The 25562-nt window shown below is 46.1% G+C and overlaps 1 protein-coding gene across 3 annotated transcripts in view; it reads right to left on the reverse strand.

The window, feature by feature from the left end:
• Positions 1-25562, reverse strand: part of LOC144110446 (uncharacterized) — a 102976-nt gene that overhangs the window by 22479 nt on the left and 54935 nt on the right. For all 3 annotated transcript variants that reach the window (XM_077643345.1, XM_077643344.1, XM_077643343.1), the window contains 3 exons: positions 19289-19444; positions 13100-13255; positions 6482-6733 (listed from right to left, as the gene is read on the reverse strand). In XM_077643345.1, coding sequence (XP_077499471.1) covers positions 6482-6733; positions 13100-13255; positions 19289-19444 — 564 coding nt within the window. The remainder of the gene's footprint in view (positions 1-6481; positions 6734-13099; positions 13256-19288; positions 19445-25562) is intronic.

A 25562-nucleotide genomic window follows, 5' to 3' on the forward strand; every position in this document is an offset into this window, starting at 1 on the left:
TTATAGTGATGGTATTAGCACTGGTCGTACAGCGTATACTGCAGTTTTAAATATTTTAATTAGCTTGCAAAAACAAATTCTTGGCGCTGACAGTGTCACCATACAGTGGCGGTTTTTAGCAGTGGATATGACATCACTTAGTGGGAGCTTGATGATTGGATAAAGAGTAAATATAGTGCAAAATGTGTTAATAACTAGAGGTACGTTTTGTCAATTTTTTGTGTTTTATATTACATTAATAAAACCAACTTGTTTGCCCTAGATAAAAGCACTGTAAATAAAGCAAAAAAAATACACCACCAAACGCTCTGGCTACTTTTTGCATCGAAGAACTTTGCGCCTCTCTGTAAACATCCTACGGCCTAGCACTCAATACTTATCGCTACTCTCTATGTATCCGAGGGCGGCTTTGCAGAATCGATCCAATTAAGCCATTGCACTTTAAAAGCGTTCGTTTCGGTTCGAAGGAAGGATGCATTCGTTTCACATTTAGCAGGCAGTGCGCATCGTCAGCTTGTGGAGGATCACTAGCTGGCGGCACCAGATGGCGCCACGTTCCCATCAACAGCGCGCGCTGGTTGCTCGCCGTGACCAACCAGCGCGCTAGGAGCGATGAGCGATGGTTGGCGGTAAGCACTAGTGGTACGCACTATGCTAAATGTGTCTGATATTTTGCGCAGGCTGTCACACCATTGCAGTATCTTGCGCTCGAGTTCGGATCCATAAGTAAGGGAACATCACTGATCAGTGTTCACTTCTGCGCCGTCAACGTGACGGTGAAGCATCACTGGGTCAGCTGGGCGTTCACGTGGTTGTTGTAACCATGCAAGCGGCGCTGCCAGCCTTGGCATGAATGAATGGGAGAGTGAAATGGGAATGGGAAGCTTCGCGAAAATCGAGTAGAGGGCAGCACTGTTTGCTTGTATTTCGAAATTTCTTCATTGAATAACTCCCATTCCTATGCATCGATTCTAGTAATTCTTTTTGAGTCAGCATCCGTGTGACATTAAGAATCCATCTGAAGCACAACTGGCATCTGTTCAAGCGGTGTTTCGCAGCCCCTTTAAGAAAGTTCTCCACTTACCTAATCATATTGCCAGCATTATTAATACTAGTGAATACAGTGATGTATCGAAGTACTGAAGACACAGTATCAATTATCTATATCGGAAATCAATTTCGGTTATGTATCTTGTATCACTATTAGAAATGCAATTTTTCAGGGTACTGGGTATCGGTATCGTGTATAGTTTTGTGAAGTGTCGTGCCCAGCCCTGGTAAAAATCATAATCAGAAGCCAACTCAGGTGAAATCCAGCAAACCTTCATGGAAAGCCTCCATATTTTTTGGGGCCCTAAAAGTATTGACAGGATTAAAAATCATTGACAGCTATTAAGGTATTTATACTTTATGATATACTGCGGTAGAGAATATGAGAGTGACTTCACATATGCCTGGCTATAGGGCACTCTTTTTAGTTTTTCACACAGTCGTTTTTCGTCCAGGTCTCCTCTCCAGTCCGCTGCTCTAGAAGCACAGCACCGCCGATGATCCTTCCTTCGGGCAGCATGTTTCGCAGCAGCTGCTGCAGGTGGATCGTGCTACATTCCTCTGCTCTCGCCTTACACTCATCCTCTTTCCGTGGTAACCATGTTCCGGATGGTTACTGTAGCAGGCCTTCCTACATTCTCTATATATCCTTCTTCACTCATCGTGCCCTCCTACTCCTTCTAGGGTAACTACTCTTCAGCTAGTTCCTGTGGCACCAGGTTGCGCCTTGTAACTCTCTCGCCATACCCACCTCCTGAAATGGCTATCATCCTCTGGTTGGGAATTTTTCTGCTCTCCCGATACCCTCCGCCTACCACGGTAATAACCCTCCAGATGGTTCCTGCCGTAACCACCCACCAGTTAACAATTTCGCTGCTGATGTCATTTTCCTCCTTGCATGATAGGCACCTTCTGTGAGGTTTCCATGGTAATGCACCCACCAGTCATGCCAACGATTATAACATAATACTGCTACTACTACAATGTGAAACCCAAAAATCAGTGCTTAACAGCTATTGCTGTAACACATAGAAATATTCCCAGATAAGTGCAGATTGAAGATGGGCAAAGTACCAATTGTATTGGACATGTGTAGCAATTGTATCGGACACGTGTAGCGATTGTATTGGACACGTGTAGCGATTGTATCAGCGCAGATGCGTATCAGTGATGCGCAGTATGTACAGCGTGCTAGCTCGTACCTTAATAAGTTGTGCCCTCAATAAACATACATTTCATTTTTGCACAGACTATGTTGCTGTAAGCATGGTCCCACATGCCTGATACTTGCCCACTGATACTTGCTGATATTTGATACTGCCCGGGTCGAAAGCTGCGCAACGTGCAGAAAATACGCATGCAGACAAGCACAGGAACCACTTCTAATGCGACCAGTTCCCAAATGTGCTTGGTACAGGGTTGGAGTGGTTATCTTTCTTATGCGGCAAAATCATATGTGTTTGGCTGTGGTGCCTTTTCTAATTTTCCCGAGGTCGACAACCTGGAAGACACAACTGTGGAAACCACGATTGCAGCCCTTAGCGCCATGTTTGCCAGGTATGGTGTATCAGTGGAAGTCTGCACAGATAACGAACCCAGTTGTCGAGCCACGAATTTGCCACCTTTGCCAAAACGTACAGCTTCTATCATAAAGCCTTGAGCACCCGTTATCGACACTCGAACTGCAGACCCTGAAAAATACCCTCGAGGCACGGGAGGATTTCTGGCTTGGTCTTCTAGCATATCTCTACACCTCTTGAAGATGGGCACTCTCCGGGTGAGCTTCTTCAGAGGAGGCGACTTCGTTCTCACCTTCCCGGCTTTGGAAGGGTGTCCGGGACCAAAGTGAGGAAACACCACCAAGCCAGGGCTGGAAAGCCTTCGGCAGTACTATACAGAGGCAAAAAGGTGCGGCTTCACAATGCTGCGGGTTGGTCACGGAATGCGACGATCATAGCTGAAAGCGCTCCCCTATCTACTTGGTACAAACCCAAGATCATCGTGTGCTGCGGTGAAACTGCCGGCACCTACCTAGGATGGAGGAGCGATATAGCAGTGACAGCGATGACAATGACGAGGAGAGTCTCAAGGGGTTCCCACTCCCACACACAACAGTGTACGACACCAACGGAACTAACTGCGCAAGCCTGTCGAGTAACTTCATGAAACAGCGAGGGATTGATGCTACCAGTAAGTGGCCGCGATCCTCCACCGAGCATCCCATCGCAGCCCCCTGTGAGAAGGTCAACTCGTAGCAACCAGCCCCCACAGAGTTAAGTTATGACAAACACAAGTACCAATTAAGTGCCTTAGCTATGATTGATAGTTATATTTATCTATGTGTTTAATTTTGTTCGTTCCCGAGGGAGGATGTATCGGACACATGTAGTGATTGTATCAGCAGAGATTCGCATCAGTGATGCGCAGTATGTACAGTGCGCTAGCTCGTGCTTTCACATGTTGTGCCCTCAATAAACATGCATTCCATTCTTGCTCGGGCCATGTTGCTGTAAGCGTCGTCCCAACTGCCTGATACCGCAATATGTTCAGTCTACTGCCAGCCTTCAAGGCTTTTATCAGCAGGCTTCATTTTCATCAAGTGCATTCCACTAAACAACTCGAACAAAAATCAGTGCAGCACTGAACACAGCAAGGTAAGTAACACTGCTGAGAGAAAGGAGCATGCGTAAATTTGACTACAGCAGCAGTGGCCAATATGTCTGCCACTGTTCGAACGATGCTGCTAACCGTGGGGTTGGAGTACCAGGCAGGAAGAGGAGGCGGAGAAGTCGGAGAATGCCACCTCTCTCCTGTATGCACCCTCCCATCCGTCGACTCTGAAACGAACTCGGTCCTCGCTTCGCGTCCGCACTCCCGGCAATCGTAGTATGCTGGCGCCATAATTTCGCAAATAACCCATACTGCTAGCACTGTGTGAAGGCTATGCCTTGTTGTTTTGCGCCACCCTTGTACCCAGACTGTTGGAACACCTCTTGATGTGTCACTACAGAAGCAAAAGCTGTGGAGACTGCTACATTCGCCACAAGGTAGTGCTTGTGGCACACGAACACAGCATATTGTGTTTCTACATGGCTCAATGAGATCGTAAGTAGATGTTTTTCTTATGGCCATTCAAGTCGTATCATTATTTTTGTTATTATGTTATTATCATTATGGTTTGGTCAAATTTCTAGCAACACTGCATTAGCTATAAATGTTTGGCAGGGTGCGTTTGCTACATTAAGGTCAACTGCCGCAGCGCTTCTGTAACATGTACACAAACTTCCATGAAAGCCGTGTTCGATATTCGAGAAGCTTCGCAATATCGAGATTCCCTACAAGGAGGGTCAACTATACATCCAGGTTTAATAGCACTACATTGCCTATGTGCTGCAATCAGTCTTCTGTCCCTGTATAAAAGAGCCTGCAAATAGCTGCACACCCTGGAAAAGATGGCTTCAATAGTGCAGACTTGTTCCTTTGTGCCAGACATTCTGAATTTCGTTCTACTGCTCTGGTCAGAAAGGAATGCAATCCTTTGCATCAACTGTTCCCAGTTAATGGCGTGTAAAAGAAAAATCCAGCCAATTTTTGTTTTTTGCACTTGCTCTGAAGTTATGAAATGCCCTTGCTCACATGCAAAGCAGTCTTATGGGCTAGCAGGTTGAAGCGAAAATGACGATGATGACACGTTTTAAGGCGATAGCCTTTAATGGCTCATACTCGCGGTGACCGTCCGTCTGTTACATCACCACCTATGTCATGTGACCTTGTGATGTCACATGATCTTAAGGTCACGTAATCTATAATTTGGGTCAAAATTGCAAATCAGTGCGATGAGTCACAAACAGCTTTCACCTTCCTGCAGTTAAGAGATTATTAAGTGCCTCCCACGAATTTATGTTAGGTGTGGAACAACAGCGAAGTGCACTGTAACAAGACTAGATGGGCCAAACAAGCGATCTCCCCACTCTGTGAGTGGCCTCGTTGCTGTTGTGTGTTGTGTAGCTTTGGCAGTGGCCAGCTCTGGACTAACTCGTGGCATGAGGGCATTCAGTTCCTTTTTACGCGATAGTGTATACAGCTCATTTGGTTGGAAAGCCATCAGTGTAGTAGTAGTCGGCACCGCGTGTCGGAAATAATCGGGGGCTACGTAAAAATATCGTATCATGGTAATTTGTGGTTCTAGAGGCTGACGAGTGATTGCTGTGTGATAGGCGATGAAGTGTTAATTAAATCGTTCTAACTGATTAACTAAAGAAATAAAAAATGGAAAAATTGTTCAAAGGTGTAAAAATGCTAAGAATTAAAAGCCAATGCTTGACGATGCTAATTAAGAAAATTTAGAGTGTAATTGCTCAATTATTTCATTAAAGAATTGAAAAAGAAAAAGAAAATTACATTCATAGATGTCAAACTGCTCCAAATGGAAAGCCTACCCCACTACGCTTTTGCGTCGATGCGGAGCATAAGTGTCTTTTCCAATCCAATTTTTTCTTCAAGTCTTTGTGTAATGCTCCCGACTTTTTATTTTTCTATATCTTAGTTTTTAAAAAACACATTATTAATTATTATTGCAGAGAATAAAAGTTCCGACCACCACTGACAACAGGAATAAAAAAATGGTTGCCTGCTACGGATTCATCCAGTCCTTATATTGTAGCACAGGGGGTCTCCGATCCCTTGTCAGTACTGATGGGGAGGTCTGAGGACCCTCGAGAGCCCCCTGATTATAAGCACTGAATTAATCTACCAAACCAGTGAGCATGGTAGCACGTCCTCCGCCATTTTCTCACAGACATATTTTGCCAGCAGCACTAATGTAATTTTTTTACTGCGGAATTTCTAACGTCATGTGCACATTCTAAGCATTCAGTAAAAACTCTGATATGCGAGATAACTAGGTGTGAAATATGACACCACACAAAGTGCCAATTAACAATTCAGCACAACTCAGAGCTCACCTTGTACGTGGTAAAGGAAGTAGCTTGGCCCACTTAATTCCTAAGGTCTCACTCTCCTTCTACAACGAACAAAACTCACTAGATATTTCTTTGCTAGCAATGCACACAGAGCAACTCTATGCCAGGCTGTCCTCGTTACAAACTTGCAGTGTGCCCCCTTAATCTCACACCATCATTTTGTAAAACACTGTGAGACTTCACCACGCCAACTGCCCAACCATATATCATGATCGCACTAAAAACTTTTCACGTTCTTTCATCTTCCCCACAGAGTGACAAATTACAACAATTCAATCCAAATAAGTCCCTGCAGTCATCATTGTTGAATGGTTCAATGTGACCTTTTTCTTGTACTCACACTTACCATCTCCGCTTCATTTACAAATACCGTCACTCTCTTGAAACCTTGACAAAGCACTTTGTGCAAAACAAAAAACAGCTCCATGCAAGGAACAAACAGGACAAACCTTGCACAGCTTCAGCGCAACCTCCCTCTGCGTTGACGTGGTGATCATACGGCAGATACGCCGAAACACATCATACCGCCGGTCCATCGCCGAAGTCATGCCACGGCGGTCCCTCGCCACCTTGTCACCGGATGTCGCGTAGTACTTTTGCAAGTCAGCCACTGTGACTTCATCCTTCTCCATCAGCTGCTTGAGCCGCTTGTAGCGCGACAACACTGAGCCGGGTGTCCGCCAGGGCATATCTTTGGAGACCTGAACATACATGTATCACGCCAACTGGCCCACTGCAGCAGCGCAACATGCCAACTATGCATAGATTTTAATGGCGCAAGGACGGCATAGCAAGACAACAGGCCGGCACCTTGGTAGTTAGTAATCAAATAGTGATTATTTTAGCTTATGCAAGAAAAAACGACCACGTACGTGTAGGCAAGCCCAAATCTAACAGCCCCACTTAAAACAAATGCTTCCATAGTACAAGTGAAACTAATGTGACCATTACGATCCACATATGGGCTATGTTACCGAGCATCAATAATAGCGAACACTTGTAGACATGGGACTTGGTTCTAGCAAGCAGACAGGAACCACAAACTTGTGGAAGATGGAGGAGCATTGAAAGTTCAACCGAAGAATCAAAACCTCAACGGGGGACAATTTCAACTTGATAAACTTGTCAAAAACGTCGGCAGCATAACAGACAGATGCCAACAAGCCCTGCCACTTGTGCACAACGCCACCGTAGCCTACTTCGATGGCAACGTATGGCTTGCCTGCAGATGGAAGCAACCTTGTGGCAAGCAAGGAATAGGCGCAATGTTTACACATGGGAAAACGCTAGCTGCACTTCGTCCGCCCAAACACAGGCCTGCAATTTTATGACAGAAGAGACGGCAACGCACCACGACCAAACAACGGGAAAATCATGTGAACCCCGCTTACTTTTTCACACATTGGCCCATATATGCACTGAGCAAGTAAGACTGCCAATCCAAGAGTCACCCATAAATTCGCCCCTGTAGGCAGAACAAGATGGGAGAAGTTCTCCAAAATAGCTGCCACCTGAACTGCTTCGTGCATCATCATCATCATCATCAAGCCTTACTACACCCACTGCAGGGCAAAGGCCTCTCCCATGTCTCTCCAATTAACCCTATCCTTTGCCAGCTGCATCCACCCTTTGCCTGCAAACTTCTTAATCTCATCCGCCCATCTAACCTTCTGCCGCCCCCTGCTACGCTTACTTTCTCTTGGAACCCACTCCGTTACCCTTAAGGACCAGCGGTTATCTTGCCTTCGCATTACATGCCCTGCCCAAGTCCATTTCTTTCTCTTGATTTCGACTAGGATGTCATTAACCCGTGTTTGTTCCCTCACCCACTCTGCCCGCTTCCGGTCTCTTAACGTTACACCTATCATTTTTCTTTCCATGGCTCGCTGCGTTGTCCTTAACTTAAGCTGAACTCTTTTCGTTAGCCTCCACGGTTCTGCCCCGTAGGTGAGTACCGGTAAGATTGAGCTGTTATACACTTTCCTCTTGAGAAAAATTGGTAAACTACCACTCATGATCTGTGAGAATTTGCCATATGCGCTCCACCCCATTCTTATCCTTCTAGTTATCTCCCTCTCATGATCCGGATCAGCTGTCACTACCTGCCCTAAGTAGACGTATTCCATCACAACTTCTAGGCTTCCAGCCGCGGCGGCGCACTTTGATGAAGGAAGAAGAATGCTAGAGGCCTGTGTCCTGTGATGTCAGGGCACGTTGAAGAACCACAGGTGGTCAGAATTATGTAGAGCCATCCACTACGATGTCCCTCATTGTCTTAGTCACTTTGGGACGCTAGTCTCCATAAACCAAATATGACATTTCACGCAAGATGAGCATGAGACCCGCTGGCTTAGCCCGATCCACAGAGCAAGATAGGCAGGAGTGCCGACTCCTCAGTTAAGAGGAGATCACTTTTGCTACATCTCAGAAAGCTTGGTGGGGAAACTGTGAGATGGTGCTGGGACTTGGGCTCTGCACTCAGGGGAAAAATTTTCAGGGTAGCACAATCCACCTCTCCCCACATTCAGACTTGGAGGGTATATGGATGTCGCTGCCTGATGCTCCTAGCATGACAGTCACGTACGTGGTGCCCTGTGTATCTGCCTCTGATGTGTCGTTATTATAAATGACAAACTTCTGCGTAGTTGGTAGAGCCAGCTTCAATGACATCAGGAACAAATGCTCACAGGAAATTGCAAAAAATAATCTTTGTCACTCGTTTAAGCAGCACTTCACGCATGTTTGCAGGCCCCAAAGGTGAAATCAGGCTGAAAAGCCGCCATTCTATACGATTACCTGCAAGTTTTCGTATTCAGCCTTCTGGCAACATTTAGCCACAGTGGCCATGTTCCTCCTAAGTCCGGCCGTGTGGGGAAAAGGTACATGATGCTCTGAAAATTTTCATACTGGAGCTGTACAGAACTACCGCCGAGCCACCGCTACGGTGGTTCCAGGATCCATGGTAGAGACACTTCGTTCCCTTTATTTAACAAGCATGCGCATGCAGCGTAAGATTCATTGCAGTTGTCTGCTTCATGTCGCTGCAATAGCTGTGCTTACATGAATGTGACAAAATGCGACAGTAGCGCATCACGGGCAATGCGATGCACCAGCGTTTACATGAAGCGCATTATCTCTGGCGCGATGGTGGCAGCACACAGTGTCGCATGTCGAAGGCAAAGCAGTGCTGCCGGTGAAGCTGGTTTCCACTTCTTTTTGACACTTCCTGCCTGCCTTGTCAGCTGCTGTGGCGTTGAACTCCCGATTCTGTCATGTCCTTAAATGCAACACTGCATGCATACGTTGTGCTGCTTTGTCGGTGCTGACGAAGTTTCACGTCCCTCTTTTCACTATAGCTTGCATGCAGCATACGTGGCGTCACCACCAGATAAGGTTAGCTTACTGCTAAGAATGTCTGCATGCAACAGTAGTAGCGGCAAGTTCGACCATAATAAACTGGGCTGTTATACAAGGTGAGAACATACAACTAGCACTCACAGACCGACGAAGAAAATGCATTTTAAAACGCCCAAAGTCTTCGCTGGCTAAGCGTGCTCTTGGAGAAAAATACACCTGTGTAGCGCATCTTGTGGAGGGATCCGGTGCCACCATCGAACGCACCATTTTATCACCGTTTTCTCTCCCGGAACTCGGCGAGCACACCAGACTCGTAACAAATTCTCTTCTGACAATTCCTAATGCGCTGCAATCTTGTTTGCAAGCGGTGCAAAAGTCGACTTACTCGTCTCAATCCACCCGTCTGGCAAAATGATGTGGCGCGCTTTCCTAGTGTATTATCGTTGTTTAGATGAATGCGATGCGTAGAAACTTTATGCGATGCGATGTGCCAGTTGTGGAATTCATGTAAACACTGCTAATGATGCGTCACCGCATTTGTCATCTGCTCCTGCTTGCTTCATGTAGCTCACCTGTCACATTGCGCTGGATCCTACATGCGCACGCTCTTCATGCAGAAGTGTTTCGCGCCTGTTTTTTCAGTCTTTTCTCTTGCGTTCCAATGACAACCTTGTAGTGAGTATTAGTACTGCATCATGAAAATGGCAAGGTATATGCCAGATTTAATGGCCGATATCTGCACATGGGCTAACGGAGAGAGCGCACTGGAAGCCTTCAGAATAATTTCAGCCCCTGGAGTACTGTAATGTGCATTCATAGGTGAAAATTTCCTTTTGGGAATCTGCTGGTTTGTGTTCATTTTAGTTGGTCCCAATAGAAACCTTGCTGGTTTTGTGCTGGGCCTGCTGGTCCCAACAGCAACACTTGCTGGTTTCAGTTGATCCCAACTGAGAATCTGCTGGTTTTTAGCTGGTTGACATCGCACAGGACTCACATAATGTGCATTTTTAGGAACTTTATGCAACTCAACTTAGAAGCAGCAGCACCGGCGTCAAAGCGGCTCTTCACTGCCATGCGAACAACTTTCCTTCTTCATATCCTGGTACAGCCAACGACGAAACAGTTCATTGTCTACTCTCTATGTACGCAGCACCAGTATTCATATAATGCTGCACAGTAAGCGCTTCTCACATTTGTCGCGCCGTCTGTGTACCGGCCCTCTTGTAGGTCTGTCGTCTGCGTGCCCCTCGAGCTATGTTCACAGGCCCAGTACACCCAGATGACAGTCCCAAAATTACAAGGGCAGTGCTCAGACAACCTGGCATCATGTGAGATGAGCCTGCTTCTTCCTTCATTGAACATGCATATTGAAGAGGGGGCTCCAATTTACGTAACATCATCAAGAGATGAAACTCAAATAAGAGAACTACCATATTTACACGATTGTAAGTCAACTCGAATGTAAGTCAACCTCCCCAAATCACATTTCCGAAAAATAAAAAAACTTCCGGGGTTGTTTAAGCTTGGCCTTGAATAGTTGAATGCGATAGCATTATCCAGCGGCCGTTGTTTATCGCCAGCCGCAATCGGCTGCTGCACGCGGGTGTGCCCGTGGGCACATTCCAAAACGAAAATGTATTAGTCACTGGACTACTCATCCACACTTGCGCCATTGTCCTCACTAGCACTGCCGTTGTGATCGCTGCTGTGGTCCCACAGCACGTCGTTCTGATGTTGTCGTGGAGTGAAATCCCGCACTTCGCAAACAGCCACATCCTGACATCGCGTGGAACAGCTGAAAATTTTCCTCGCTGCGGCTGCCACACCTCTACATCCATTGCGAACGTCGAACTTGTGGCCTGGCGTGCGGCTGTTCGTTTCTTCGGTGTAAAAAATGGCAGCCATCTTGAATGTAGCCATGAATGAGCGCCGGTCGCTTGCCGGACCTATAACACAAATGATGACTGACGAAGCCCTACATCAAAAACTTGTGAAACGCGGCCAGCTGTAGTCAAATGCATCAGAGCCAAAAAGAAACTACGTGTGAATGGCGTCGGGTCTTCCAGTTGACTTCTGACACTCCCTGGCGCTGCTGCCATTCCGAGTAGGGGTGTCGGCCTCGATTGGAACAGCGGCCCTTCCATCAACTATCAACGCTCCCTCGAAAGCCGAGCGCACATAAGAAAACTTGTTTTGGGTGCTTGAGCTTCCCTTAGAACGCGATCGCATTATCGGGCCGCCACCGTTTATCAGCAACCGCAGTCAGCAGCCACGTGTGAGGTGCCAGTTTGCTGCTTATCGATAGCCGTCATTGGCTGCTGCCCGCAGGCCCGGGGAGGGGATGACAGTTCTGTGCATTGGCATAGCAGCTGCTCAAGGCCACCATCAAGAGCGATGCGATGCAGCCACGCAGCAAAAATGCAACCACGCTCTAGCATGCGTGACATCTCGTTTGTCTCACCTTTACTTATAGTGCAGTGTTTTCATTTCGACTGTAAGTCGACCCCCCACTAAAGATTTCCAATTAAAAAAAAAAAATAGGTCAACTTACAATCGTGTAAATATGGTAATATACAGACACATAAAACCATGTAAGCTCCTCGAGGGGAAACGGAAGCGAGTTTGATTAACACTTCTAAGCAACAATCTTTGGACCTTCCAAGCAGAATTAGCCTGCAATAGTACTGAGCTTCTCACTGCTAAGATCATCTCATTTTAGTGTTTGTGTTTCAACTGTTTTGCTCGCATTCTATTTGACACTGATGATACATCAGCAGATCCATCAATGCAAAATCGGTTGTGTATGCACAACGATAAGCCTGATTCCCCCTGTGCATTTCCCGGCTAGCACAAGCTACTGCTACTATATATGGGAGCATAGACAGGAACACTAGCTATTTCTAGAGCCACCAGAAGCTTTGCTAGAGTACCGCACTCTTCCTCTCCATGCCTCCTGATCAGAAGGGTATATGTGGCAGCCGCTGCCTAGTGTATCCAGTACAAAAGTCATCTTTGTGGTGCTAAGTTTATGTGCCCTCTTAAATGTAATCATTTCCAGTGATAATTTAAAATGCTGTCCAGTTGTCACAGCTCAAACTGGCGATATCATGAACCAACACTTACAATTAAGGAACAGGAAACGAGAATTGCTGCAACTGGTACACTTATGCAGGCTCCAGAGGACAGTCCAGAGCTGTTGGAAGGGTGCTGCTCCATGCAATTGACCTGCTATGGTTCGTTTCACTCTTTCTGGCAACACTCCATGGGCTGTAGTAGCCAACCTTCCAAGCCCTGGTGGCACGAGGCATACGAGCACGATAGTGAGCACAGGAAGGCATGCACAAAGCCACGCTGATAAGCAAAGGGGAGTGGAAAGAGAGTACAGCGCAAAGTTGAGCCCCGGTCACGTGCTGGGCGTTTGTGTAGCAAAATCGCTCCTGCTGAGTGCATGCACTGCCACGTGTCAGGGTCGGTGTTCCAGTCTACCTCACTCCATGGCACGGCCGGAGCACACAGCACAAGTGAATGAAACACACATTCGGGGCAAGTGTTCTCCACCAGATTTAGACACTCCGTTTTTTAGAGGGCAGACCGTTCCTGACTTGCAGTTAGGATTCACGAGCAAGGTTGAATAATCCTTGCTGCTCCAGTGGCTTTTCTGGCTCTACTGTGCACCTGCAGTATCATGCCCCTGCCCCAGCATCACTCACCGCAGACCAGCATCCCTGTCCGTGCTTGTCCACCAGCTCCACCAGGGTCTGGTCCTCGCAGGGAGTGTATGGGCCCGAGACAACTTGGTATTCAAAGAAGTTGAGGAAGTGCTCCCGGCACTGATTGTTTGTCCGGCTCGGCAGGAGGGTGGCCACCTAGGGACAGAATTACAACACCAAGATGGCACAGACAGTTCTGTCCACTGCGATGGTAGTAAAACTTCCACCTCCCCATCATCCTGGGGTCACGTAATGTAGCCTAACTATTTTTCCAACTACAACGTAAGGCGAGGAAAGGAGAGGGGGAGTGTAAAAACACAGTGGACTCCCATTAAAACAAACTCAGTTAAGACCAAGTTCCAGATATAAAACCTAAGAACATTAGGTTGGTTTCTCATGGGCTCAGTCTAAAAAAAAAAATTCTCTTATGGCTAAATCTTCGCATATTGTTTGGTTAAAACAAACTAACGCAGCGACTAAAAATGAAACGGCACTAGCGGAGCACCTGCAAGGCATTCTCAAAGCAAGAATTGATTAAAAAAAAATGAAATAGCTTGCCCGCAAAAACACTCAAAGGCACGAGGAAGCTCTGTTGCGGTGATATGTTCATGTATAGTGGGGCATTTTCTTCTGTGGGGATGTGTGGGGCAGCAACATGCAAGATCTCGGCTTGATGCACGCGTCGATTGCTGCGTGTTGCCTCTGCCAAACGAAAAGGCATCTAGTACGTGCGGAGTGCACTTGCTACCTTACTTTAGGCTTATCGGGATGCAAAGCTGACCAAAACGTGCTACGAGATTATGGCAGAAATGAGATCTTGCCTCATATTGTAACAATGGGTGCTGCAGTGTTGAAGAAACAAGGATTTATAATTTTATTTTGCACTACAAATTAAATAAAACAACTTGTGGCACCATATCCAGCTGTGAAATTTCGTCATTAGCATATCCCAACACATGACCACATTTTGGTAAACTATCACTGATTTTTATTACATGCGTAGTATTTCTTATTGCGACCAAAGCAGAAGCCCCAGTCAAAAAATCTGTCCGTTCGTCTGTCTCAAGCCTCAGTTGGAATGAGGCAAGCTGGAGAGAGGGAAATCCCCTCTCATTTTCAGAGTACAGGGGAGCAAGAGGAAACCAAATGAAACCAAACCGCAGACAGCAAGTTTACTGTTGCGCAAAAAAAAAAGAAAAACTGAGTGGTTATTGAAATTGAGCTTCGTTCCCTGTAAACAGTTGGATAGGAGCCCAAATTTTATTTGCAGGGTGTCGCATCCGGGGACGTTGCATGCCGTAACCAAAAATTTCCTTACATAAATCTAAACTTCCCAACTTGGAGCAATTTTTTCCTGCAGGAGAGAGAGTGTGTATTGTGTGTGTTTTATGGTGCATAAGCAGCTCTGGCTATCATGCACCAAACACAGGGTTAGTAGGATCTCACTGTTGGGCAGGCAGACAACTAGTTCATAAAAAAATTACAATTTGCTGATGAGGAAATATCCCTCTTTTACAAATCTAACTACTCGTGATAAGTTTACTATTGCATTCTCTCCTAAAAGCAAGCTGGGGTGGAAAGGGACGTGTTTATAGTAAAATATTGAGAAATGCTTTTTTCATATTTTATAAGCTTCCTGCAATGAAAACAAAGTATGGTTTACTGTGACCACTTCGCCACATCCAGAAAGAGGATCTCCTTGTTTAATTAGTATGAAGATATGTGTTAGATGCCTATGTCCAATGCGAAGGGACACAAGATAACTCCAATAAGGTGTTCTTGGTGTTGGCACGACTTCCATTCACCAAGGATCGGATTCACCAGCTGCAGTTTGTTGTTGATTTCAACATTCCATGCAGACTGCCAGTCCGAAAAATCCCCACATTTATGCCCGAAATATCTTATAAAATTCTTTCCAACAATTCCTGCTGTTCGTCGCTTTTAATTTAAAGAGCAGGAATTTGTAACACATTGCTCGTTGCAAGCGAGTTATTTTCTTGTGTTTTCTCAGCTGTGTACTTCATGCAAGAGCCACCCAAGAGATAAGTTAGCCACCATCATTGCCCGAGGCTGTACGTGTTAAAGGAAAAGGCAGGGCAGAATCTGATGAGAAAGTAGAACGCATATAATGAAAGGTCAAATGAAAAGCGGGATCAAAAGAAAACCAGAATAAAAATTACATTCAATGAGAACGTATTTTTTGATGGAAACAAGAAAAAAAAGCACATAGTAAATAAACTTGCATCTCGTACGTGACTTTTATACCTAGGCAACCACCAGCTCAACGTGACTACTGCAACTGCACCGAAATTAGCATATCTGTTGCATATATCGACAATTAAACTAGAAAAACATAGAGTTGGGGGTGAAGTTTCGTATGTAAGTTGGCTAACGGAAGTTCAAGCCGCCAACATGCAAATAAGCTGGCTGGCACAGAGTATGGCTCATTGCTGCACAGCAGCATGCAATGAGGAAAGCGTCCCCGGAGACACCCTGAGCCCAAAGACAAACGAAAGACACGATCATAGGAGAGCACGAGAGAAGGTGCAGGATGGAACCACGCCTTCTTTATTGTTTTTTCTAATTCTAATAATGCTCGGCAGAAAGCCTCAACATCATCAGTAACATCAATGTCGTACATTAAAAGCAGTTTTTATCTAACAACGGAGGACCAATAGTGCGAACGCACCATAGGTAAGGCAACGGCAATGTGAGGCTCAGTGCCACAGTCGTGTGGGTCTTACCCAGAAACGTTTATTGCGGCTCTTTTGGGAAAAAAAATATACGCGTGGGAAACAGCTCAGTAGCAGTAGTGGCAATCATTGTATTCTGAGAAGGCACGATGTTAGTGGTATGAGCAAAGGCTTTCAACGGCTTCTCAACTGTGGCTTTGGCTCCCTTTCTGAGCTAAAACTACTATAAATCTCACTCACCACATAGTAATAGCGAAAACACTACTTAACACAGTCTCAACCAAGAATCTTATATGAAGCCTTGGAAGTAACTTGGGTAAGCTTGAGGGGGACCTTGGCCAAATATAGCATAGCAACAGCCCATGCAGAAATAAAACAAATATTGCCACGAATGGGTTTTAAGCCACCATCGCGTGAACAGAGCAGCTTTGCTGGCCACTGAGCGAGGGCACCATGATATTGCCGCAGCTAATCATGCTTTGTGTTGAACTGCAACACACTCTCAAGCTGTGTATTGCGTATGGCATTGTCTTCCTTAACTTCTATCTGCAGCCCATACAGATCAGAGCAGCTTAACCTGATTCTAATATCGTCGCCCGGTGTGCAAACAACCAAGCAAAGCACAAAGACAACCAAGCTAAACACGTGCTTTCACACACCTACTCAATTTAACTAAGTTAAAACCTTGCCAACTTTTTAGTATAATGTCCATTTTAGTTTCCACACCCAAGGCTGTTATGGCACTGTCATGTATGGCTTGTCCAAGAAAGTTTTAGTTGACCATATTTGCTGCTCCATCAAAGAAATTCAAAACACTGCGGTGCCATCTAGTTACAACAGCTAAAGCGCATGGTAGACAATGCAATGGCATCATTGTTTTCCATTGAAGGTCACACTGGAGAGAGTGTTAGCTATAACATGACATGACAAACACTCCTGAAATTTTTGAAAACAGTGTGCACTTAAAACCAATACAGTCAACGACCGAATTTTCGGACTCTCTTGGGACCGCGAAAATGACCGAAAAGTCAGGCAGTCCAGAAAATCAAATTTCACCGAAAAAATCGCGGACTTATTACCAGTATGCCGAAGGAAGGCGTCAGTTGTATTGCTCATATTCTAAACTTCCTCATGACTAAATTTCGCCCCGTGACATGTGCACGGACGAGGACTGCGACCGCTTTCATGAGCGCGGCCTGGCTGTGCTGCCCGCGGCATGTCGCCGAAGAATGCAGGGGTTGGGATAAAGTCTAAATTGGGAAGCAAACACGCGACTGCGGGAACTGCCCTGCACCTGCAGTACGATGAACCTGGAACGAGAACGCAAAGAGGGCAAAACAATAAGAACCGAGAAACAGCCGAAGCTAGCGCTCCATCGGCGTTGGCCTTCGTCATTAGCCCTAGCGAGTAGAGCCGAAATTGGCATCGTATCCGGCGATATGCGCTCTGCGGTGGCGTCTTGCCTGTCGTCGAAACGGCAGTTGTTTACGGTTTTACGATAGAAAAGTCAGGGTTGCGGTGCGTTTTGCTGCGGGTACGCTGACCTCGCTTTGAGATGCACCACCATTTCCTCCTGCGCTCGCCGTTTCCGTGGAGCCGTACGTCTCCCAGGCGCTTCGCTGCTACCTCTTTCCGTATCCAGGACAAAAGACTCGGCACAGATGAGTCCCGCAAACTCTGACTACAATCAAGAACAGTACGAATTCAAAACCATGCGGGCGCAATGTACAAACTCGCGCAGAATTTCCGCATCTGATGTTAAAAGCTTCTTTTAAGCTTGAATTTAGTTTTGTTTGATCAAGTTTTCGATCTCTCCTCCAGTTTGAATTAATGAGGTTCCACTGTACGCATTACCATATTTACTCGCGGTGTGAGTCCATTCGCATATTGAACCGCCCCACTTTTGTCGGTCAGAATTTACTTTTTTTTTTTTTCAGTCTTTAGCTTTTCGTAGCTGGTTCCTCAGTTTTCACGCGGTCCGCAGCGCAGACCTTGGCAGCGCACCAAAATGCTCCTGGCCGCTGATAATATCACTTGTTTATCTTTTCAATGCTGCCCGCCGCCGACAACACCACCACTTGTTTATTTTTTGAGGAGAGCTACTGTCAGAGGGGTGGCAGAGGGGAGGGGGAGAGCGCGGCACGCTCAGCGAACTTGGCAGAGCGCCAAGGCAGAGTCATTCGTATTATGCACTCGTCACCATCCTGTGTTTTTTCTTTAACCTCGCTCAAAAAACGCGTGCCTGACCTTCAGGACCGGTGTTCGGCATGTTCACGTTATCTCGATGACGCGAATGGCCGGTGCCGTGGGCTACCACTAAATTGCCGGATCGCGTCAAAGTGAACGATGCTTAATAGCAGCGGCACGAACACAAACCCGTCTGACCGCACGCATTTGTTGATGGTGGAAGGACGGACGGAGGGACCGACCGACGGAGGTACGATATGACATATCGACCCTTCGAAAAAAATCTGTTAAAAGTTTTTTTCCTGCGTAATGAACCCTCCTGCCAAACTGATTTTAACTTTTCTGGAAGAAATGTGGGTTCAATACGCGAGTAAATACGGTATATGGCAGCTTGGGTATTGGCAGCGAGTGCGAACAAGATATCGAGCAGTCAGTTCCGGTGTGTCCAAAATTTCAAGCGCTCTTATACATTGGCTCTATGGGCCATGTCGCGGTGCCGCGAAAAAGTCCGAATAATCAAGGATGACCGAATAATCAGGTGTCCGAATTTTCGGTCGTCGACTGTAATTAATATTTTATCGAGATGTGGCCACATTGTAGAATACACTGATAGTGGTGGGTTTCACAGCAAGATGGCTTTTTATTGATTTTAAATGACCAAATTAAAATTATATATACTTTTAAAATATATATACTTTGATATTGCAGTGCTCAATTCTTACAATACGAAGCACAATTTTTTCATTTCCACCATGATCTCATAACATGTTTCGGTCAGTAGTCAGTCCCTTTACAAGCGCAATGCAACAGCGTCAGATTTCACATCTGTTGCAGCTTCTGTTGCAATTTGTGTGCACCTTTGCGTCAGTTTCTTTGCAGCTGTCGGCACATCAAACACCATACTTGGACAGCTAGCTGCAGAAGCAGATATCAACTATGCTGTGACAGTGCCAACATTTGCATAGATCACACTGTTTTTTTGATTTCGATTCTGTATTTTGGTTACTGTCTAGAAGCCAGGTTTCTCACAACCCAGTAATCAGATTGTGACGACGTCACAAGGTCGCATGACCTCTCTCAACCAACCATAAATTTAATTTCCCCCTGCCACAGTGGGAAGGCTGCGATGACGTCGCAAGCTATCATGGCATCTCTCAACCAATAAGGGCAGACTGTGCTGGCGTCGCAAGGGCACATCACCTCGCTTGACCGATCAGCGAATTCTGTGACACCGGACGTTGGTGGGGTTTAGGTTGGATGACAACTCTAATGCTCTCGCGTTAACAAAAGCGCAACAAATAAGTCCTGCCTTGCTCCAGTTATCACATCCATACAGCTTGACGGCCACAAGGAGCATCATGTCTTCTTCCGCCGTCCAGTGGCCGCGCAGCACCTGCGGGTCCAGAGACCGCTGGTAGCGGTTCATCAGCTGCTTCTTGGACCGCCAATTCATGATGTGCGCCACCTGCAGAAAGTCAGCAGCACGAATCAATTGGAGCGAAGAAAGAGTATCTCCGTGGCCAAGGTTCAGTGACTACACACAATAGTCAGACATTTAAATGCAGTGCACATGACAACCACATACAAAGACTACAAAAGCTGCCGCAAACCATTATATTCAACGAAAATCGTCATGGCACAACAGGCTGCACACTTGAGAAATGGAAGGAATTTATTACATGAATCTTTGCACAACAATCCACTCAATAGTTTGAAGCACCTTTGGAACACCTATGCAGTTTTCGCATTCGCCAATAATCCAAGCTCTCAATCCTTAGCTGCTCCAATAAAATTTCCGGGATTAATGTGAGTCGTTCTTTTTGCCACTTCAAACGACAAGATACCATCGCCCAATGTTAATTGCAAGCCCCTGCTGTTTGAACAGTGAAAAATGCTGCTGATTTTTGAATTACAATGAAACATACTGTCAGCCAATTGCTGTAATACTGAAAGACATGCACAATGGATATAGCAGAAGGAGTTTACAGGAAGACTCGTACAAGAGTTCAGAGGAAGTGCAGTTTTGAGCATATTTGCCCAATTTTTTTTTATTCCAGCTGATTTTCATGGGCTTAGTCAAGCTTCTAGTCAGTATTTTAATTTTACTGGCTGATTGTACATTCTACTCATAAAGGTTCAGCTCTGCATTTCAGTCAGAGCCTCCGTTTATGCAATTTATTATGACAGTGTCTGTAGTAAGATAAAACTTAAAAATGCAGCAGAACCACGTTCGGCGGTGTCCTGTAATACTTCGCTAGCCAATCACAACGGTAAATCAGCTGCTTAATGTTTAACTTCATTCAACATGCCAGGTATCAACATTCTTGAGCTTATAATTTTCTTTCTTGTGATTAACTTCTTTTTTAGGTAACAATTAAAAGAAGCTTAAACGGACTACTTTTTTTGATGTGGAGGAATTCTAGCCGCATTCGATTCAGTGCTGGTTCACGGCACCAATTCTGAATAAGTGCCACTGATGCCAGTGCAGTGCAGAACCAGTTCAGTGGTGCAGGTGCAGTGCGTCAGCAGCGCCACACCTCATAGATACGACAATTTTCAATCGATCAAGTGCAGGCAAGTTTTGTCGTCTGCTCGCCGTGGAGGTGTTCAGTTCTCTCATGTGTTTTTTGTGTGCGGTCGCTTTCGTGCCCAACGACATTTGAGTCGGCCATGGATTTGGCCAAGGTCGAAGACGACATCGCAGAGTTTCTTCTTACGGAGTAGTTCTGCCCTTCCCAAAGTGCACATGAGGAAACAGACTTCGTGCTGTCTTTTGCCGCAACTCACTTGCACCGACGGCAGTCGAATTCCGAAGTGCTATAAAAACGTGGTTGCAAGCTACTTCAATTATGAATTCATGAGGCTCTTCAGACACTTAGAGACGTTCGTAGAACTTTGAGCGCTCTTCAAGGCCCCTGCATATTTTCCGACGCCTAGGGGAGGGCACCCGGAAATCAACGCCGAGAACCTGCCTCGCTCATTTAGACCTTCATAAACAGTGAAAAAAAAACAGCTTGGCAGCACCAGAGGGCTTCCTCGCTGCTTCGCACGTGCCCCGGCGTGCCTGTAGCCGCAGCAGAATGGCCAGACAGCAGCGAATCAGCATCTGCAGCCTGCATGCTTAGCACAGCAGGCACAGGTACTGGTGCCGGTTGTAGCAAAACACGCTTGGATTCTCCCTGCCCGCAGTTTGCCAACAGCCAACACACCGTTGTTGCGCCGTAAGTTTCTCGTGCACTCGCACACGCACGGACGGCCTGTCACAATTAACAAAGCAGCTACAGCACAAAACACAGAAGGTTGCCTGCTGTGGCATAGGTTTCAGCGCAATTTTCTCGCACAATGACATCGAATCCGTCGATGACAGCGAGAACATCACTCAATTCACGTTCAATATTTACGAGCTAACATGCGTCGTCCGCTGAAAGTTGTCAGCACACGCACAACTTCTTCGCATGGCGGCTGGCGCCGTGGTTCCTTGCACCAAAGCGGCACCAAGGCTGCACCCGAAGCAATCACGGACGGTGGTTCAGAGAGCGCAATGAATCGAGGGCTTTGGAGCAGTGCACCATGAACCAATGCAGGCGGTGCAGTGAACCACAAGTGAATCGAATGCAGCTTCTGTGCGGCAGTCCTGAATGTGCGCAGAGTTTCACTACAGACTTAAGCTGCATTTGACTAAAGAGTATTTTCTTAAAGCATCCCGACTAAAAGTTAAATCCACCGTCCAACACTAGCTGATGCCCACTTTCCAAGACTATACGACACTGCTCAGCCATCTAGTGTGCCGAGCAACTCTCATGCCACACAACAGCCATAAGAAAACTTGTTTTAAACCTTATATTAAAGCTAAGAGTAGCTGTTCATGTGTTATATGCCCTCCAAAAATGCGAATTTATCACTGCAAAAAAGCAGAGCTAAGCTCTTCACCTCTTGCAAATATTCAGGAAGCAAAAACTGGAGGGGACATTCAAGGTCTGCCTTGAGGATATGACCTGATAGGTTTAATGGGTTTAATGGCCATGTATGCGGAATTGGTCATTTCCTACTTTACATTCATAGATCCAAAGGAGACTTCATACCATTTTTTTGCACAGTGGTGCCACAGTTAAGCAATGCACCACTGCAGGCCCTGCGATGGCAAGTACTGCCACCTGTGGGACTTGTGGAACCCAGTTTGCTCTTCCCGAGCAAGCTCTCGCCGCTAATTGTTAACTGCCACTCACCACAGTAGGCAGGTTGTGATGACGCCACAAAGTCACGTGGCCCACCTCGGTTGCTTCTCTACGGATTTTTCATGCATTTTTTACTCACGATGAAAGACACTGACACCGACAACGAACGCCGACACCAATGCCTGCTTTTCTGCGAAATAGGCCCCTTAATGCTATCGCGCTATTATGCTAGTGTGTCACCTCACACGTCTGTACTAACTGCTGTCGGTATGCGCACACTGTGGCATTATCCTTCCTGGCCCAAATATTTCTGATATATCAGCTAAATATCTGCTTCTTCAAAAGTCAGAATGGCGGTAGCTTATCAGGCTGTTTTTGTGAGTGAAAAAGTACTTCAAACGGAATGCCACGCAACAAGAGAGAAAGAGGTGCAAGACTGGGACATAACGCATGCAAGTTACGCTCCAGATATTGCACAAAAAGATTGAAAAACATCCCCTCGAACAGCACTCAGGAAGGAACTGGCTCTGTTGAGTAAATCGAAAATGCTGTAGAACAGTGGTTTTGTGGCAACGTAACAGAACGTGTGACTGATGCAGATTAGCTCATATGCTCAAGGCGCGCTCATGTGAGGCTTGTTTGTTCACAGAGTAGGCGCCCCAAACATTCATTGTTATTTCTGTTGAATGACGTGCACTGCAGTAAATACGGACTGACACAAAGATTTCGCCGAAGCTTGGTCAGTAATGCATTGTTAATTTTTTTTGTGGACTCCATTTTGCGCTCAAAGTAGCCCAAAAAATGCAAGAAGAAATTTCCGTGCAATATTCTAGCAGGAGCAGACCAGAAATACACAGCGGAACCTAAATACCTCACGGGATCACGAGTACCATTCATATTTCGATTGATAGGAGAAAAAAAAAATCCGGATGCTGAATCACTGGAAATGCATACAGCAAATCTATTTATGTCCGTAATGTGTGATTGGCAACTGCAACATTGGCAGTGCATAGGCAATGGTGCTGCTTGCAAGTGCAGTCACCCCCCCAAGGGCGCAGAGTGTTCAAAGCACCCAATGTTTTGTACATTGTGCCCAATAGACTTCAGCCAGCAAACCTCATGAATTCGTATCTACTGAAATTCATACTATTCATGATAGTACAGTAAAAGCTCGTTATTTCAAACTTCACGGGACCGGGAAAAAAGTTTTAATTATCCGATGTTCGAATTATCAAACGGCCTCGAAAAAACTGACAAGAACCATATGCATTACTGTATATGTAGCATATTTATTCGTGTAACGAACCCACTCGCATAATTAACCGACCCATCCCCGATTTTCGCCTAAGAATTTTAAAGAAAAAAAAGCGGCAGTCGTTAACGCTTCCCTCCGTTTCGCACCGTCACACAGTCTACAACGCACTTCTTGGCAGTGAGCCAAGATGTTGCGCAGCGATAACATCACGGCGTGTTTACCTTCTGATGTTAGCTCTAGCAAGGGGGGAGGAGTGAACTTTGCAGAGTGCCAGTGCTTGTCCGGTTGTGCCAGCCTCGTTCTCAGTACGTTCGCCTCAAGGGCGACCCACATGAAGCGAACTTGCACTGCGAATTTTCAGCAGCGCGACGCAAAACGTGCAGCTGCCACCAGTCCACTGCCGCCAGGATTGAGAAACGGCGTGGTTCCATACGCTTAGTAAAATGCTGAAATGAACAGCTGTGCATTTACAATTAAACTATTATTTACTCAATGACCATAAAGAGGACGAATTATCCTTTGCGACCCCTTTCTGAACCAAAATAGTTAACCTGTTTGAACCTCCTGTGCTTACTGACGTCAACCGACGCGTAGTGGCTAAGCCTAGTAGCTTTGAGAATCTAGAAGCATTCTAAAAATCTGGCGCGTTTCATCGCTAAAATTTTGTGCTGCGGGCATATTCAGACAAAGCAAAAGCTTCGTGCGACTTTTGTTTGCCGCGAACATGAGTCACAGTGTAGCGGCAACGACGGGTTCGTGGTGAAGCGAGAGTGCAGTGAACTAGAATACTGGGCAGTGTGCTCACTGCACCGCGGTTCCATAGACCGAGGTGAAGCCGCCGATGCCGACATTTTTTAGTTTCCCGCTTGTCCGCTAGGTGCCGCCGCCGTTCCGAACACTGTAGTCACCACTGCACAAGTAGGCGCAGTAACACACTTGGGAGTCATTTTTCAGTCGTTGCTGCGTGTTGTGCTCAGTTTGTGGTTGCTTTTGAGGATTCAGCGGCGTGCTTAGATCATTATTTCGTCTCCCACGAACCTGCAATGCAAGGATGTAGCATCCTGGACAGATTGAGAGAGTGTTCCGTAAAGATAAAAAAATGCCTGGTCGCCTGCAGAACCATTGCTTCGCGCTGGGTTTCGATACTGGCTATGCCTACAGGAAAGATGGCCCGAAGGTAGCCCTCTTCAGCGTGCGGAGTTTTTAATTACAGTGTAAATAATCATAATCACAGTTTTTAATCATAGTAAACTGTCTTTCATTTTTGGTTTGGTGAAATGCATTTCTCAGGGAAACTGCGAAGATTCTATCTATATTGGCCTCCTTGCTTGATTCGGAAGATAAAGACGCTGCTGAAATATCTGAACTCCGCATGCCAGCCGGAATGATAATGAAGTTGCCGGTTGATCAGGCTGGAGTGTGTCGTGGTCGTAGTCAGCATGTAGCCAAGAGTGACTCACAACTAGTCTTTCACACTGCAAGCTATGTAGCACGAAAATATGTCGTAAAGGCAAAGTGTGAAATAGGCATTGGCCTCCTAACTATATCAGCCACTGATGACAGTTTTCGACTTGCAAGGTACGCAAAATATTGCTACAAGGTAGGATTCATCTACCCTTCTGCACAGCTCTGATTCTGAGCTGTAGCTTGAGAACCTTTTCACAGAATGCTGCAGGCAAAGCCAACTCCATTCAGAAAGCATCTTTGATGTGCTGGATGTGGTCAGGGCAAGGCTGTGTAAAGAGGTCAGTTGCCATCTTCACGCAGATATTCTTTCCAAGTTAATTTTAAAATTTTACATCGCAGTCAGGCTTCGCTTTTTTGTGAAAGGAGTGAACACTGAGCGGCCCGGCATACGTGAACGGGCCAAGCGCCTGAAGTTGAGCCGTAGCTGAACCATTGCGACACTTGCTTTCTCTGCGCACTTATCTCAAACAATACAAATAAATTTGTCTTTGCCCCATGTGAAGATGAAGGGTTTCGTGTACTGTTTAATTCCAAATTTTCAAAAAACGCAGGTTCGATACAGGCTGCGGCGGTCGAAGGCGGAATTCTAGAGGCCCGGGTATGTGCGATGTCACTGCACCTTAAAGAATCACAGGTGGTCTAAATTTTCGTAGCCCTTCACCAAGGCATCCCTCACAGCCTGAGTT

This window comes from Amblyomma americanum, chromosome 11, assembly GCF_052857255.1.
Source record: "Amblyomma americanum isolate KBUSLIRL-KWMA chromosome 11, ASM5285725v1, whole genome shotgun sequence".
NCBI lineage: Eukaryota > Metazoa > Arthropoda > Arachnida > Ixodida > Ixodidae > Amblyomma > Amblyomma americanum.